This window comes from Hemitrygon akajei, chromosome 16 (genome assembly GCF_048418815.1).
Source record: "Hemitrygon akajei chromosome 16, sHemAka1.3, whole genome shotgun sequence".
In the NCBI taxonomy this organism is placed as follows: Eukaryota; Metazoa; Chordata; class Chondrichthyes; order Myliobatiformes; family Dasyatidae; genus Hemitrygon; species Hemitrygon akajei.
The window spans coordinates 63,689,147-63,706,252 of record NC_133139.1 but is presented as its reverse complement, the minus strand read 5'-3'; the positions used below and the strand labels follow the sequence as shown (position 1 = coordinate 63,706,252).

Here is a 17,106-nt window from a genome sequence, read left to right as displayed (position 1 = left end):
AAAAGTATTTTCCCCCCATCCCTGGAAATTTTCATGCTTTATTGCTTTACAACACTGAATCACAGTGGATTTAATTTGCCTATTTTATTGACACTGATCAACAGAAAGACTCTTTCATGTCAAAGTCAAATCTTTACAAAGTGATCTAAATTAATTACAAATATAAAACACAAAATAATTAATGGCATAATTACTCAGCCCTTCAAGTCAATATTTAGTATTTAGACGGTGCACCTTTGGTAGCAATTATAGCCTTCAGTCTGTGTGGATAGGTCTCTATTAGCTTTGCATATCTGAATACTGCAATTTTTCTCGATTCTTCTTTACAAAACTGCTCAAGCTCTGTCAGATTGCATGGGATCATGACTGAACAGCCCTTTTCAAGTCCAACCACAAATTCTAAATTGGATTGAGGTCTGGACTCTTAACTTGACCACTCCAAGACATTAACTTTATTGGTTTCAAGCCATTCTGCTGTAGCTTTGGCTTTATATTTGCGGTCACTGTCTTGCTGGAAAACAAATCTTCTCCCAAGTTGCAGTTCTCTTGCAGACTGTATCAGGCTTTCCTCCAGGATTTCTACTTTGCTGCATTCATTTCAGGACCTTCCCCAATCTTCCAGGACCTGCTACAGTGAATCATCTCCACTGCATCATGTGAGTTGAGTTCATAGTCACCCACATGCCTTCTGGCAAACTCTAGCTGAGATTTCATGTGAGTTTATTTTCAACAGTAGCTTTCTCTTTGCCACTCTCCCATAAAGCTGCAATTGGTGAAGCACCTGGGCAACAGTTGTATGTGAAGTCTCTCCCATCTCAGCCACTGAAGCTTGTAACTCCTCCAGAGTTGTCATTGGTCTCTTGGTGGCCTCCCTCACTAGTCTCCTTCTTGCACAGTCACTCAGATTTTTTTTATGGTCTGCTCTAGGCAGATTCATTGCTGTGACATATTCTTTCCATTTCTTAATGATTGACTTAACTGTACTCCAAGGGATATTCAGTGACTTGGAAATATTCTTGAATCCATCTCCTGACTTGTGCTTTTCAACATCAGAGTTGCTTGGAGTGCTCTTTTGCCTTCATGGTGTAGATTTTGCCAGGATACTGACTCACCAGCAGTTGGACCTTCTACATACAGGTGTATTCGTACTGCAGTCAATTGAAACACCTTGACTGCATTGAGGTCTCCAAAAACAGATACCCATTTAACTAATTATGTGACTTTTAAAACCAATTGGCTGCACCGGTGATGATTCGGTGTGTCATATTAAAGAGGGGTGGTGAAAAGTTACGCAATCAATTATTTTGTGTTTTATATTTGTAATTAATTTTGATCACTCTGCTTTGACTTTGATAAGAAGAGCCTTTTACTGCTGATCAGTGTCAAAAAGCCAAATTAATTCCAGTGTGATTCAGTGTTGCACAACAATGAAGTATGCAAACTTCCAAGGGGGTGAATACTTTTTAAAGGCACTGTACATGTTACAAATAAAGCTAATCTTTATCTGAAACTTTGCCCACTTACCTGAAAAGTGACACAACCCACGGGCAAGTACCGGCAATCTTCCAGCATGTTGAGGTACTCAGCCACCAGTGCTGCAGAGTGTACCAGGCACTGAGCTGCCTCAGCATGGTTGGCCCGTTCTGAGTGCTTCCCTGCCATGTTCTGCAACCAGGTCAAGCGCAAATCTGGTGACGTCTGGTAACCCTTGGCAATTCTATTAGATTAAGGCATGGTGTTAGCATAACCAGATATGTTTGGGCTTAGATAACACAAAAACACAGGACACAGGGTGTGAAAAGGGATATAAAAGTGTCCTGACCTGTACATCAGATCCATCAACATTTCGGGATCCTCCTGGTGCTCCTTCATTTTCACTGTGTCCGTGAGGATCATGTGCAGATTGAACACCAGGTCTTGGACCTGGACATGAAAAGAACAGTACGTCAAAACACATGCACACTTGTTCAAATAATCCCCCAAAAAGAAAACAAATGCAAAGGTGATTTTGGACCTTCTTCCATTAAAAAAAATATGCATGTCTTAAATATGCAGTCAAGAGACTCATTTGGCTGTGAATTAGTACTCTGTCATCACCTCAAATTAGCTTTCAATGCTGAGTTCCAGACTGTTAAATACATATTCTGTTCACTCCACTTAAGGGACACACAAGAATTCACTGAATCAGTGAAATCTCAACATAGCAAATCACTATTCAGATAAGAAAAATAATGGATTTTTGAAAATATTATCTACCAGAACCAGACTTGGGTTTCTTATTACTGATATGTCATGCATTTTGTTGTTCTGTGGCAGTAGTAGTGTATTACGCAAAATAGGCCATAAAATAATGTCAAGAAATATGTGTAAAAAAATAGTGAGGTCCATGTGTCTGTCAATCTCCGGTCTTTTCAGAAATAAGATAGAAATGTGATGGCAGGGTGGAGGGGGTAGGGGGGTGGTGGTGGGGAGAGAAGGAGGATATATTTTCTCTTCTCTCTCCCATTCGACAGAAGATACAAAAGCCTGAAAGCACATACTGCCATGTTCAGGACAGCTTCTATCCCACTGCTATCAGATTCTTAAACAGACCTCACACTCCACCACATTATGACCTTGCATTTTATCGTTTACCTGCACAGCATTTTTTTCAGTAGGGTTTACACTTTATTCTGCATTGTTATTGTTTCACCTTATTCTGGTTCAATGTTCTATGCAATGATTTGATCTGTTAAACAGCAGGACAAGCTTTTCTCTGATCTGGATACATGTGACAATAAAAAAAAATTCCAAAACCAGAAAATAATGGAAGAGCATATTCATAGTTCTTAATAAACATTTCAGAGGAGAATACAGAGCACTAATAAAATGTAGGCTCAGAGAAGAAATATAAGTTATGAATTCAAGCAAGGCAATCACAAGCTAAAAACTAGGGTCAGGGTGTTCTTCACAAAAGAGTGAGTAATACTTGGTATAAAAATAAATGGTTCATAGCAGCAGAAAGGGTAATAGAGCACTGTCTCTCTCTGTGTTGTCTCTGCCTCCCCATCTCTGCTTCTTCCTCTCTGTCTGACCCCCCACCAACCTCTCTGTCCATCTCTGCCTCTGTCTCTTCCTCCACCCACCTCTCTCTCTGTTCCTCCCTCCATCTCCCTTCCCCCCCCATATCCTTGTTTCCCTCCCTGTCCCTTACCTTCAATGGAAGTGCCAAAAATGGGTTAAAATGCTCTCTTAACCAAATTTGCTTTCTTCTTAATTTTGGAAGTGTCAAAATTAGCATTGTGTATAAGTAACTTTTGTACTGGTCCTCAGACATTTGGCAGGAGAGGTGCTCAGCAATGTTTGTTGTTTCTCAGGCATTAATGACAACTTCTGCAATGTTTCATTACAGAGCTGGCCCAGAACAGGTCAAAGTGTTTTACCTGTTCAGGAAAGGTGGTTTCTCGTAGTTCCAGGTCTTCCTCGGCATATGTCAGGATTGTTTTCAGCGAGCGCCGGAGGTATTCTTCATTGAAGTTTTGGGAAGTCCCCACCAGTGAGGACAGTGACATGGTGACTTGCATTTTCACTCGGGCAAAATTCTTAAAAGAAAGCAAAATGCTTGGTTCAGTTTCTCTAATGTGAAGATAAGTATTCAGTTTGTAAGACAAACTCCCAGTAAGTATTAAGCTACAGTGGGTGCACATACTGTACAATCACTAGGAGTGGATATCAGGTTAGTTTCTTCTGTTAGCTCTACGGTTTTGGGGATATTTTTCTGTTCTTACCAGAACAATGGTCTCTGCTGTAGAATAAACATTGCATAAGAGCTCATCGCAGCCTCTGCATGATAAAACAGTGTGATAATATGCCATCAGTGGAGACAGTGCGGTTACCAGTAAACTAGCTGCAAGTGCTGAGTTTATTCTAGGATATCACTGATTTCTCTATAGACCAATGGGACTCCAAGGTTCAAATCAAAACTCTCACTTGATCCAAAGTGATAAATTATTTTGTTTAATGACTCTAGCTTCACTAGGAATCAGAGAAATTCTCTTTAAACGCATTGCATTATCACATCACCCACTCATTTTTGGCTCATCATTGCAAAGGGGAGATGAGGTTAGATAAAAGGCAGCGAAGGTCTTGCTGTCTCCTCAGTAATGATTTAAATATATAATCTATATAGAAAAGCAAAAAAAAAAAAGACATATGACAGAATTTGATACAAACACAGGAAATATTGGAAATAGTTTGCAGATCAGGCAGCATATGCAGTGAGAAAAACAGAGTTAGTGTTTCAGATTAACACACACACACAAAATGCTGGGGGAGCCCAGCAGGTCAGGCAGCATCATGGAGAGGAATAAACAGTTGACTTTTCGATTCAACAGCCTTCATCAGCCCCGGTCCAAAACATCAATTGTTTATTCCCAGGCCAGGTCTTCTGAAATGATAACTCTGCGGAATTTCAAGTTGCTGACCCTCTCCACCTCTGACCCCCCAGTGAAGACAGGCTCATGGACCTCTGGTTTCCTCCTCCTTGCTGAGATTGAGTGAGAGGTCGCTGTTGTGGCATCACTCAACCAGATTTTCAATCTCTCTCCTATATGCTGATTTGTCACCACCTTTGATTCGGCCTACGACAATGGCGTTGTCAGCAAACTTAAATACAGCATTGGAGCTATACTTAGCCACACAGTCATAAGTGTAGAGCAAGTAGAGCAGGAGCCTAAGCCTTGTGGTGCAACTGTGCTGACGGAGACTGCGGAGATGTTGTTGCCAATCCAAACTAACTGGGGTCTGCAAGTCAGGAAATTGGGATCCAATTGCACAAGAAGCTGTAGTTGATAAAGAGCACCCTGATATATGCATCTTTGAGGTCCAGATGATCCAGAGTTGAACAATGAAAAATAATAATGAAAAATAAGATGGCAAAGGAATTAACCAGGTATTTTGCACTATGGAAGAAATAAGTAACATTCCAAAAACAGAAGCTGGAAACTGAAAGGGAACAACCTTGGGAAAAACTGGGAAAACAAAAGAAAAACTTGGGAGCAATATCCAGAGTGAGCAAGAAATCCAAGCCAGTTAGCATAACACTGTCAGAGAGAAATCATTAGAAACTATTATTAAAGATATGATGGCAGGACACCTAGAAAAAATAAGATAATCAGGCCAAGTTAACATGGTTTTTAAAAAGAAAATCATATTTGGTTGATTGATTGATTGGAATTTTTCAAAGGTGTAATGTGTGCTGCACAAAAAGGGGAGTCAGCTCATGCACTAAGGTTACTGTGGGAAATGAAAGCTCAGGTTGTAGGAGATAATATATTAGTGGGTGGCCAACAGGAATCAGTGCTGGTCCCCAACATGTTGCAATTTATATAAATGACTTCCATGAAGGCATAGAAGATATGTATGGTTGTTAATTTCCCCATCAGCTCAGATATATGGGGGGGGGGGGGGTGAGGGGGAAATGTAGTTTAAAGGTCATAAGGAAGCTTAAAAAAGTGAAGATATAGAGAGGTTAGAGTGGGCAAGGTCTGACAAATGGAGCATGATATTGGACGTTGTAAAATTGTTCATTCAAATTCAGAATTATGTTTATTATTGCTGACAGAGTGTTGTGAAATTTGTTGTTTTGCAGCAGCAATACAGTGCAATACATTAAAAGTTACAATATAACAAAAAATAAGTAGTGCAAAGAGAGCAAAAAAGTGAGGAAGCATTCATGGTCTATTCAGAAAACTGATGGTAGAGCAGAAGCTGTTCCTAAAATAGTGAATGTGCATCTTCAGGCTCCTGTATCTCTTCACTGATGGTAGCAGTGAGAAGAAGACATGTCCTGGGTGGTGAGGGTCCTTACTGATGGATGGCATTTTCTTGAGGCACTGGCTGTTAAAAGATGGGAGGGAAAATGTTTAAAAAAGCATAACATCTAAATGGTGAGAGATTCCAGCTCAGGTGCAGAAAAATATGGATATACTACTGCATGAGTTACAGAAGCCTAGGATGCAGGTTCAGTAACTATTTAAGAATGCTAATAGATATGATTATTTATTGCTAGTGAACTGAAGACAGAGTGGAGTGGTTAGATAGCAAACAGGAGGAAATCTGCAGATGCTGGAAATTCAAACAACAACACACACAAAATGCTGGTGGAACACAGCAGGCCAGGCAGCATCTATAAGGAGAAGCACTGTCGACGTTTCGGGCTGAGACCCATCGTCAGGACTTCGAAGGGTCTCGGCCCGAAACGTCGACAGTGCTTCTCCTTATAGATGCTGCCTGGCCTGCTGTGTTCCATCAGCATTTTGTGTGGGAGTGGTTAGATGTTAATTTTATAGGGTACTGGTGACACCACATCTGGAACACTGTATATTGCAATGGTCTTTTTATTTAAGAAAGGGTAGACGCGTTGAGAACAGTTCAGAGATCGTTTACTAGACTAAACTCTGGAATGAGTGGCTTATCTCATGAGGAAAGCTTGAACAGGTAAGGCTTGTATCTGTTGGGAGAATAGAGTGAGAGGGATTTAACTGAAATATATAAGATATAGAGGGATCGAGAAATATGAATGAAAAGATTATGTTTCTCCTTGCTGAAAAATATACACTCAATGGCCAAGTTATTAAGTGGTTTTCTGCTGTTGTAGTCCACCCACTTCAAGGTTTGATGTGTTGTGCACTCAGTGACCCTCTTCTGCACACCACTGTTATAAGGCATGGTTATTTGAGTTACTGTCACCTTCCTGTTGGCTTGAACCAGTCTGGCCATTCTCCTCTGACCTCTCTCATTAACAAGGTGGCTGCGCCCACAGAACTGCCACTCACTGGATGTTTTTTTTTTGTTTTCCACACCATTCCCTGAAAACTCTAAAGACTTGTGTGTGAAAATCCCTGGAGATCAGCAGTTTCTTGAGATACTCAAACCACCCTGTGTGTCATTAACAATCATTCCATGGTCAAAGTCACTTAGATCATATTTCTTCCCCATTCTGATGTTTAGTCTGAACAACAACTGAACCTCTTGACCATGGCTGCATGCTTTTATGCAATGAGTTGTTGCAGATGATTGGTTGATTAAATATTTACATTAACGTGCAAGTGTACTGGTGTACATAATAAAGTGGCTATTGTGTGTATTTGGATTACTACTGATGTACTGCTCTTACATGTTCAACATTGAAATTAACTGATATACTTACATTGCCAATCTCGAAATTCTGCCTCATGAGGAGGTAGAGTGAAGCACTAGCATGTGATCGGATGGTTCCCACGCTGCTGCTGCAGTGACGCAGGAGTCTCAAGCACAGATCAGCACAAAGCTCGGTGTCTTCCTCAAACAACATTTCTGGAAACTGCACAAACACATTCAGAAAGCAGGGCAAAGAGGTCGCCTCAACACATTCTGATCGACTTGCGTTAGATTGGTGTGTAGAATTATTATTTTCCTTGTATTTTTCTTGTTGTTTAATTTTCCTACGCTTGTTTGTATTTTTCGATAATCACCTATACTGTATATATGTTCAATGAATTTTCCAGTAATGGTACTTCAGTATATTTCTTGAAAATTCATAGTTTTCAGTAGCAGGTGTCATGTCACTTGAATCTGGCTATTCTATAGGTTAATTGTTATCACCGGAATTTTGTTATCTTTAGTCTGAGAAAAAGATGACCACAACTGCTTTTTCCTTTATATTTTCTTTGTTCTCTTTAGTTCCACTTTTTTGTTTGAGTTCTGCTCTCGTAACGTTTAATAAAAGATTCAATATTATTTATTGTTATTTTTCAGTACACAAGCAGAAAGGAGAATGAAATGATTGTAATTCCTGATTTAATGCAGCATTAAGAACAACAAGCATAAAGAACACAAATGAAAAAAACACAATAAATATAAAAGCAATTCTATATAAAACTATGTCAAAGAAGTAACTATTGTATTTATAGACTGATTGTATGTACATGAAGTGACATTAGGTGATATGTATATAGGGGTGGTGGGGTGGGGCTGTTGATCAGTCTGACAGCTGGGGGTTAGTAACTGTTTTTGAGCCTAGTAGTCCTGGTGTGGATGCTGCAAAGCCTCTTCCCTGATGGGTGGGTGGTATTCTTCATGATTTTGCTTGTCTTTTTCTGGCAGCTTTCTGTGTCTATGTCTTTGATGGCAGGTAGGCTGGTCACAAAAGTATTAGGATCTAGTGCTTGCAACTACAAAATGTTTTAATGCTGGAGTGGGAGATTAATATCACTGAACTTCAGTGAAAATATTTTACTTGTGCATTTTAAATATGTATCCCCAAAATAATAAGCTTTTATGAGCTTTTTAATAAGTTTTTATTAACAATTTAGGATTATAATACTGAATTCACAGTGCTTCAATGTATAAAGAACAAATGTATGACAGAGGGTTGCACAGTGGCATGATTACCTATTGGATGAAACTTACTTTGGAACCTGAAGCTCGATCAGAGGTTTCCCAGGCACTAGTTGTATGTGGTCCCACTGGATCCTGAAATACTAGCCAAGACCTAACTTCAAACTTAGATACAAGGTTAATGAAAGTGGGCCATGCTGCTTACCTTGAAAACGAGGGCCCGTTGGGTAGCAAAGCAGTGTTGTAGGAAGAGGGCACTCTGGTTGCAGCCCATGCCATGTAAAATGACTTTCAACACTCCAGTTAACACACTTTCTTTGGATTCTGTCACCATGACTGTCTATAAAATGTAAAACATACAATCAATGTGAAAGCAATGCTCAAAATTCTGGAGAAACAGGCTAGTGGATGCTCATTCTCCTCCCCCAGCTTCTTATTCTGGTTTCTTCCCCCTTCATTTCCAATACTGATGAAGAGTCTCAGGCCAAAATGTGAACTGTTTATTCCCTCCATAAATGCTGCCTGACCTGCTGAATTCCTCCAGCATATGTGTGTGTTGCTCTGGATTTTGGCAGAATCTTTTGTACGTATTTAATCAACATGAGACACCGTCTAAATTAAAATTAGATAGTATCATCCAAACCATGATTTTTTTCATTTATTTACATTCAGTTGTAATTGTTTTTATGTAGTTCATTCACATATTATCTAACAATTCCTTATCCCCTTCTCATTAACCCAGCTTATTGCATTTGGTTTTAATAAATTCTTTTGATTCATTCCAGTTCATACCCTTACAGGCATCAAGCATGGCTCCAATCTCAGGTGCTTTACAGCTAAATCTAAAACACCCAAGTTCTTTAACCAACAGTCCAGCTGATTCCCTGCAAACTACAATGCATTTTATCCTAAACTCTAACTGCTTTTGAACTTCAGCATATTTTGGAAACTGCACGGCAGATATACTAATTATTTTCTTTTCAACAGTGAAATGCTGTAACTCCAACATTGTTTACTTTCAGTTAAGACATGATGACTGATCAGGACATTATAAGACATGAATCAATGGCTGTTATTTGCTTTATGTTACTCTCATGTAACTGGTGCATCTCAGGCTCTTAATCTGACAATCACAGAAGCTAATTGTGGCAAAACTAACCACTTGCTTGGACACAAGATTTAATGCTTTACCTGCACGATGATTTCAAGTGTGTCCAAAATCACAAGGTTAGCTTCAGTAACCAGGTTCCCATCCACTAAGGCATCATGTTCCATTTCAGACTTTGTCCTAAAGAATGTGGGGGAGAGAGAGAGAGGGGGGAAGTGTAGAGGGGGGGGGGGGGAGAGAGAAAAAAGAAAATTTACAGCCCATGGTACAGTTGGGTAATTCAGGCATATTAGTATGGAAACTAAGAAAACATACTGCTTTGCAAGCCTACTCTTGCTGTTTCCCCATATCCCTTAATGTACATACTCCCAAAGTAACCATCTTCCTTTACATATGGGCCAAGAAAAGCATAGGTTGGGGAAAACACTGAAGCAGTGGATCCCCAATAGATGACCTATTACTGAGATAAAGAAATTGATAAGCTTTGTATTTTTTTCTGTTGGAGTCAAAGGTCATGGCTGGTAGTAAAACGCTGGCACGTAGATTTTGCTTGCACACAAAAGTAACTTGCCTGTAGTGGAAGAGTTATGGTACAGGCCAGCAAGGCTTCATTGCATCCACATAAGATGAAACCAGTTACTTCATTAGTGAGCCTGGTAAGTTCAAGCCTGTGCATGTTGGACTTAGAATTAGCACAAGCAAATAGGGAAACTATACTGTATGGGATCATTTTTCATACATCTTAAAAATACACACAAGAAATGGAGAGAATACAGAAAAAGAAACAAAAATTCTGATGTGGAAGGGAACTGTTGGACCTGGTGATCCAGAGGTTCATCATCAGTCAAGAATGATGCATAAAACTTGGTGGCTATTGGCGTTTTATTAAAAGTTACAAGAACAACTCTTTCTACACTCACCACAGTGTGGCTAGGCACAGCTCAAACCCCATCTATAAATTTTCTGACGACACAACTATTAAGAACCCCATCACCCAAGACACACCCTAAACGTTTTAGGAACAGCTTCTTCCCCTCCGCCATCAATCTTCTTTTCGGACAATGAACCCATGACTTATTTTCCCTCTCTTTTTGCACTACTTATTATACACACACACTTCTTATATTGTAGTTTTCTTTATTATGTATTGCAATGTACTGCTGCCACAAAAAAAATTCAAGACATATGCCAGTAATATTAAATCTGATTCTGATTCCAAAGAAAGAAAGAAAAAGAACAAAGAAGTTGTGGTTGTCTTATACTAAAAACTAGTTCACACAGATAAATGAGATTCTATTGATAGGATGCAACCTATGAAACCATCAGGTTCAGTGGCGTGGCATAGGCTGCAGAGAAACTTCTAGAAAAAGGCAGAATTACCTATAACCCAATTACTGTAAGTTCACTGAACAATTACACACATATAGGTGATTATATAAAAATTGTAAGCAAGCATAGGAAAGACAACTACAAGAAAAAATAACAATTCTACACCCTAATCCAACAGAACCATGGCCAATGTTTCATAGATGATACCTGATCCCCTCATTTTCTGTTTTTGTTTCTGATTTTGAGCACCTGCACTTTGCATTTTCATTGGAGATACAGAAGTTGTTGAGCGAGATAATGAGAAAGTAATCAGGGAATTGGAAGGTCAAGGACCTTGGGGGTTTACTTATAAAGTTATGTGCTTGTTCTGCCTTCCATTTATTGTTAGTAATTACTATTCCCTTTTCCCTCTATCATTCTTCTTCATTATTCAAAAGCTTCACTGTCGAAATAGGCACTTACTTGTCAACCTTATCTGTATTTTGCCTCCAGTGAGTGATGTTCTTCCTCCAACGGACATTCTCTTGGCTTCCATATGGGCTTCTCTCTACATCAGGTTGGAAAATAAATGATTTGGACCAGTTACAACAGAGTCCTCTCTCTATTAATCAGGAATTGAACAGATTCAACTTGTTTGAAACGGGGGGGGGGGGGGGGGGGTTATGAATTAACTGTAACAGTTATGGTCATGTTTTATTTTCATCCATTCCACCAGTTTAAGTAACTTCAGGAAATAAAAGGCCACAGAGTATTTTCTACAACTTTGACTCTGATCCCTGGCTCTACAGAGTCTACAAATTTGGGCTCTGTTGGAACTGGTAGGGACTTGATAGTCTCTTCCAAGTTCCTTAATGACATTGCATGCAATGAAAGCTGCTGTCCATGACTTTGATAACAAACACCAATCCAATTAATGCTCGGTGAATAAAGACAATGAAGGGTACATTTCCAGTTTCAAATCATAATATAAACTGACACCAATCTGCATTCATGTGGTACCAATGTACATCCAGCTTCAACACCTTCTTTCCATTAGTTTTCGGTAGTTAAGCAATTCAGTATCAGCATGATGGGTATGGGATAAGCAGGCATTGACCATTTCTGGAAGTGGATGAGTGCATGCATTAAATGAACAACCTCACAGTTCAGCCCCATTCTACAAGGTGTAGACATAGAAATTGCTTTTGCCATACCTCGACTGCGCCGTACCATCTCCTGCCGTGCACCTACGGTGCCAAGAATGGCCTCTTCCAGCCGAGCTTTCATGTCTTGAGATTTCTTAAATGTCAAGCTATTAATCCGTTCAAAAGCTTTTTTACCCTGAAACCAACAAATCAATCATCTCATGAAAACCTTAATAGCAACTGTAAGGCTTCCTTAATTCCTGGTTTATTCTTGCCTTATTTAATTTGAAGAACTGGAGGAACAAGGGGACAACAAGAGGGCAACAGCGTGATTATTAGCTATTGTAAGATGCTCAATTTTGCTTTTAGGTTTTCAAAAAGTTTTACAATCACATGATTAAATACAGTGGATTCCAGTTCTTTGGGATACATTGGGACCAGTACGTTTTGTCCCAATTAAGCTACTGTATCAATTAGCCAAAGCTTCTTGGAAATATTTATAAAAAAGACAAACTACTGTTAACTGAGTATCGAATTATGTATTTAAATGAAAAATTGAATAAATTAGAACACTCTCAAAGCAACTAAAACTGTGTACCTGATCCTAATAGTTATCAATGGAGGAATTAAATCAGAGACTTTTTCTTTTGATTGACAGTAAATGAACAAAATCAGTGTAGATAGTGGACTGCCATCAAATAGTGCTTTCAATGATTGCATCCACAAATATTCATTTTAATTGTAACATTCAATTTGATTGTCGATATTTTCAAATTTTTTGTCATTCCTACCTTGTTGAAGCAGTGAAACGATTTCATTTTCACTCCCGGCCATTTCTGGCATTCTTGGAACCGAATGCCCGAATGCTTGGAACCACAATGTGCAAAACAATTCTGAATTGTTTTATTGTTTATTACTCGCCAACTATCAGTCACAAAAATCACTGCTTTTTGAAAATAAATATGCAAGAGATAGCAACTGTTCTAAGCACAGTGTAGTGTCTGATGACCACAAAACATGCATGCTATTAATTCTAGTTAGAAACTGTTCAGCTACAGTCTCCTGTCCCAATTAAGCAGCATAGTGTTCCAAACAAAGGGAAACCTGGCTATTTTCTCTATTTGTTTGTGCTTTAAGATATGTTGCAAATAAATGTCTGCCTCAATTAACCAACAGCTCAATTAACCAGAATTCATTGTATTTGGAATCAAGCTTAGATCAGGATCAATAAGCTATTGACAGAAGTGAAATTAAAAGTTCACAAATATTACACCAAATTAAGTCAACAAAATTCATTTTATAGCTTTGCCAATAGAAATTACATCAATCAACTTTAGAAGGCTGGGATCTCAGTCATGTTTAATCAAAAATACCAATGGAAACTCCAAATACTGTGCTGACTAATGACAGTTATAACTGATAAGGTCTCACTGGTGATCCATGTTACAGGGACTGTGTTCCTAGATAATGGTCTCTAATGTGAAATCAAACTGAGCATGGGTCAGAAAATGTGAGCTGAAAAAACAATAGTGTTATTGTGAGTAGTTTTGGGCCTTTATTTAAGGAAGGATGTGCTGGCATTGGAGAAGGTCCAGAGGGGGTTCACGAGAATAATCCTGGGAATAAAAGAGTTAAAATATGAGGTGTGTTTGATGGCTCTGGGCCTATAGTAGCTGGCATTTAGAAGAATGGGGGGGTGGTGAATCTCATCAGAACCTATCAAATATTGAAAGGGCTAGATAGACTGGATATGGGGAGGATGTTCTCTATATTGGGAGAGTCTAGGATCAGAGGGCATAGCCTCAGAACACAAGGCTGTCCCTTTAGAATATAGATAAAGAAGAAATTCTTCAGGCAGATGGAGTGTCAATCTGTAGAATTCATTGCCAAAGATGGCTTTAGAGGGCAAGTCATTGGGTATATTTAAAAGGGGAGGTTGTTGGGTTCTTGATTAGTAAGGGCATTATAAGTTACGGGGAGAAGGCAGGAGAATGAGGTTGAGAGGGATAATAAATCAGCCATGATGTAATGGTGGAGCAGATTCAATGGGTCGAATGGCCTAATTCTGCTCCTATGTCTTATGGTCTTTATTTTTTGTCAAATACCTTTCATGAAAGTGCATTTTATTCAGTATCACAGATTTTCCAATAGCAATTTGTGAATTCTGTAAGGGTGAATTTCTGTTACTTGAACTGCTGTAACAGGGAAGGGTCATCTGTATTTAATATAGATTACTGAATATAAAACTTTAGAATGAGAATCAGGTTTATTATCACTGGCATGTCATGAAATTTCTGTTGCTTTGCGGCTGCAGTACAGTGTAATATATGAAATATGCAATAAATGACAAAGAAATAAATACCAAAATTAAATTAGCGCAAATAGAGAACAGAAATAGTGAGTTAGTGCTCATGGGCTCCACAATGTTTGTTGGTATTTGAAAATGGGGGATCACAGCGTCTTCTTTGGGGTGTCAACCAAAGCTATTATTGTCCTTTTTAAACGTACTTTTTTACAATTGTAAGACCCTGCTGGACATTAAGTACTGAAGGTCTACTTGGTGCAGATTGTGTTGCTGTCTGCGCCAGAGAAGCGTTGAGGGAGTTGGTGTGCTAAGAAGGTGTGCAGTCCAACAGTGAGTGATCGTTTTAATTGCTTTTACAAGACCCTGTTGAACATTGTCAATGTGGAATACTGCAAGCCCAGTTTATTGACCTGTTAAAGGATGGCGGGAGAGCTGCATGGCTTCCGTCGTAACAAGGACTAGGCTTCAATTTACGGTACCGTCCATGTACAGCCGCCCAAGAGGGAGGTGTTGGAGTTGGTGTGCTGCGGTGTCAAAGCTGGAATCAGTGCTGACCCCAGTGTTCGCTTAGCAGAAGACAAGAGGTATTGCTGTTGACTGTAGATTTCTGCAACATTCATGGACACAAGGGTTGGACTATACTTTTCTTGTGTGACTATTTTTTTGATATCTTATTTGTGCTTGTACCTTAAATGCTCTTGCTATCTTATATGTGCTATATGTGCCTTGTGCTGTATGTGACTGTGGATAACTGCATGTTGCACCTTGGCCCTGGAGTAATGTTGCTTTGCTTGGCTGTATTCATGGGTATTCATGTATGATTAAATGACAATTAAACTTGAACTTTTGTGTGATCTCTTCCCTCCCCATCATAATAATACCACTTATACATTCTTTCTTGAAGACTCATACACAGCTGCTTGTGTTGCTTTTTCATCGGAGACACCATATTGTGGAAATTGCAGCAAAGCAAGGGTTAAAATGGTGCGCTAACAGAATAGAGCACACTTTGTACTGCTTTACTACTTCTTGAAGTTCACTAAGACAACAGTCAAGATAATAAGCTGACAGAGCCAGTGTGCAGACATAGTGCAGTCACCCAGGCCGAACATGCCCCATTGAAAGTCTAACTCTTATACAGTCTTTCTGTTCAAGCCTGGGAACCAAGGTCACTGAGCATAAAGATGCAAATGAAGGATCCCAGGCAACCCTTACTGTTGAACAGCTATTTTACTAATTTTCAAGTATTATTAACCTTTAACATATAGATTTAAATGCGTTTAACACTTGAAAAATGTATTATGATTGGTACTTAAATATGCAAATGATGGGATTCTGAAGTGCACAAAGTTTCTGTTGAATTAATATTTGAATACAACTATCACTGTATAAAATTAGCAATTCTTTGTTCAAACATCAGACGAGTTTGTTGACAACTGCTCTGAAATTTGCTCTCCTGATGCACAAGTAAATGAAGTGTGACTGAGGAAGTCCAGTTAAACAGAAATGCAAATTAGAGAATTTCCAGCCTCTTACTCAGCAAGACTCCCAGGGGCAAAGAACAAATACACCACCACAACTTTATGGATCACCAATCACACCTGCCAATTAAAAGTGGCTACTGAAAGTGACTTGTAAGAACAGACACTCCTGTCCCTGGAACTCATCGAGTTTACCTTGTATTCGAAGCACGATATGCATAGGTATAAGAGGTCTAATAGACGGTTCAGCTGGAATACTGAGAGGTCTGTGAACCATTTCTGCAGGATCTCCTCGTCTGCATTCTTCAGGACCCAGAGGAAACAGATGAGAAGGATGCGACTTGACTCTGCCGATAGTGTGGCATATTGCCGGCTGGGCTGCAAAGGCACAGAATCTGCATTACAATATAACCACATTCAGGAGAAATGTCTGCAGCTGGACAACAAGGTGGCCCACAGAGCTGAATGAATCAGTTTCTCTAAGTGATTACTACCGTAGATTCCGGACTACAGAGCGCACCTGATTAAAAGCCGCAGGCTCTAATTTTAGAAATAAAATCAATTTTTTAATTGTAAAGGCCGCACCGGATTTTAGGCCGCACCGCTACTTTTAAATATACATACGTATCGGTAACACAAATTACGTTGCATATACTTTTTTACTGAACAGCACGAACAACATTCCAATATCTCCTAGCGACTGGTAAAAATATATATACTGCAGCCTACCAGGAAAAGTTATTGATCGACTTTAACTTAAAAGCAGCGTTTTCGCTCGGGTCTGACGCGCTTGCGTAACGCGATCGGGTCTAATCGGGTCTGACGCGCTTGCGTAACGCGATCGGGTCTAATCGGGTCTGACGCGCTTGCGTAACGCGATCGGGTCTAATCGGGTCTGACGCGCTTGCGTAATGCGATCGGGTCTAATCAGGTCTGACGCGCTTGCGTAACGCGATTGGGTCTAATCAGGTCTGACGCGCTCGGGTCTTGCTTTTCTTCGAGTATTTTCCATGTTGATGAGGGTGAGTACAAATGACTGATTTACAATAATTTAATTGTGAAAGTGCGCTTGATTTATCGTACAATTTCATTGGACCTCTGTGAACTACTCATCAATTTTATTGGTCTACTGTTACGAGGCAAAATGTTTACGAGGCGGCATGAAAAAAAACCATGTATTAGCCGCTCTGGATTATAGGCCGCAGAGTTCAAAGCTGTTCAAAATGTGGGAAAAAAGTAGCGGCTTATAATCCGGAATCTACGGTAATTACTAAACAAAACCCATGTAATCTGGATAAAACTAAAAAACTGTTATTTAAAATAATTTTCTCACCTCTAAGTAGAAATAAGTGGCACAAACTACAATCATTGTATGGTTTGGCAGCACAGCAAGTTAGTTAG

General features: G+C 39.4%; 1 protein-coding gene across 7 annotated transcripts in view; it reads right to left on the bottom strand.

Annotated features, from left to right (window-relative positions):
* The window catches only part of dock6 (dedicator of cytokinesis 6), a 209,529-nt gene that overhangs the window by 47,308 nt on the left and 145,115 nt on the right, over window positions 1-17,106 (bottom strand). For all 7 annotated transcript variants that reach the window (XR_012101800.1, XM_073069028.1, XM_073069029.1 and 4 more), the window contains 9 exons: window positions 15,901-16,083; window positions 11,989-12,115; window positions 11,258-11,342; window positions 9,550-9,646; window positions 8,564-8,698; window positions 7,190-7,342; window positions 3,423-3,581; window positions 1,823-1,923; window positions 1,525-1,717 (listed from right to left, as the gene is read on the bottom strand). Coding sequence is in view for 6 of the 7 variants with exons in the window: in XM_073069028.1 (XP_072925129.1) it covers window positions 1,525-1,717; window positions 1,823-1,923; window positions 3,423-3,581; window positions 7,190-7,342; window positions 8,564-8,698; window positions 9,550-9,646; window positions 11,258-11,342; window positions 11,989-12,115; window positions 15,901-16,083 (1,233 nt within the window). In the remaining variant the exon portion in view is untranslated. The remainder of the gene's footprint in view (window positions 1-1,524; window positions 1,718-1,822; window positions 1,924-3,422; window positions 3,582-7,189; window positions 7,343-8,563; window positions 8,699-9,549; window positions 9,647-11,257; window positions 11,343-11,988; window positions 12,116-15,900; window positions 16,084-17,106) is intronic.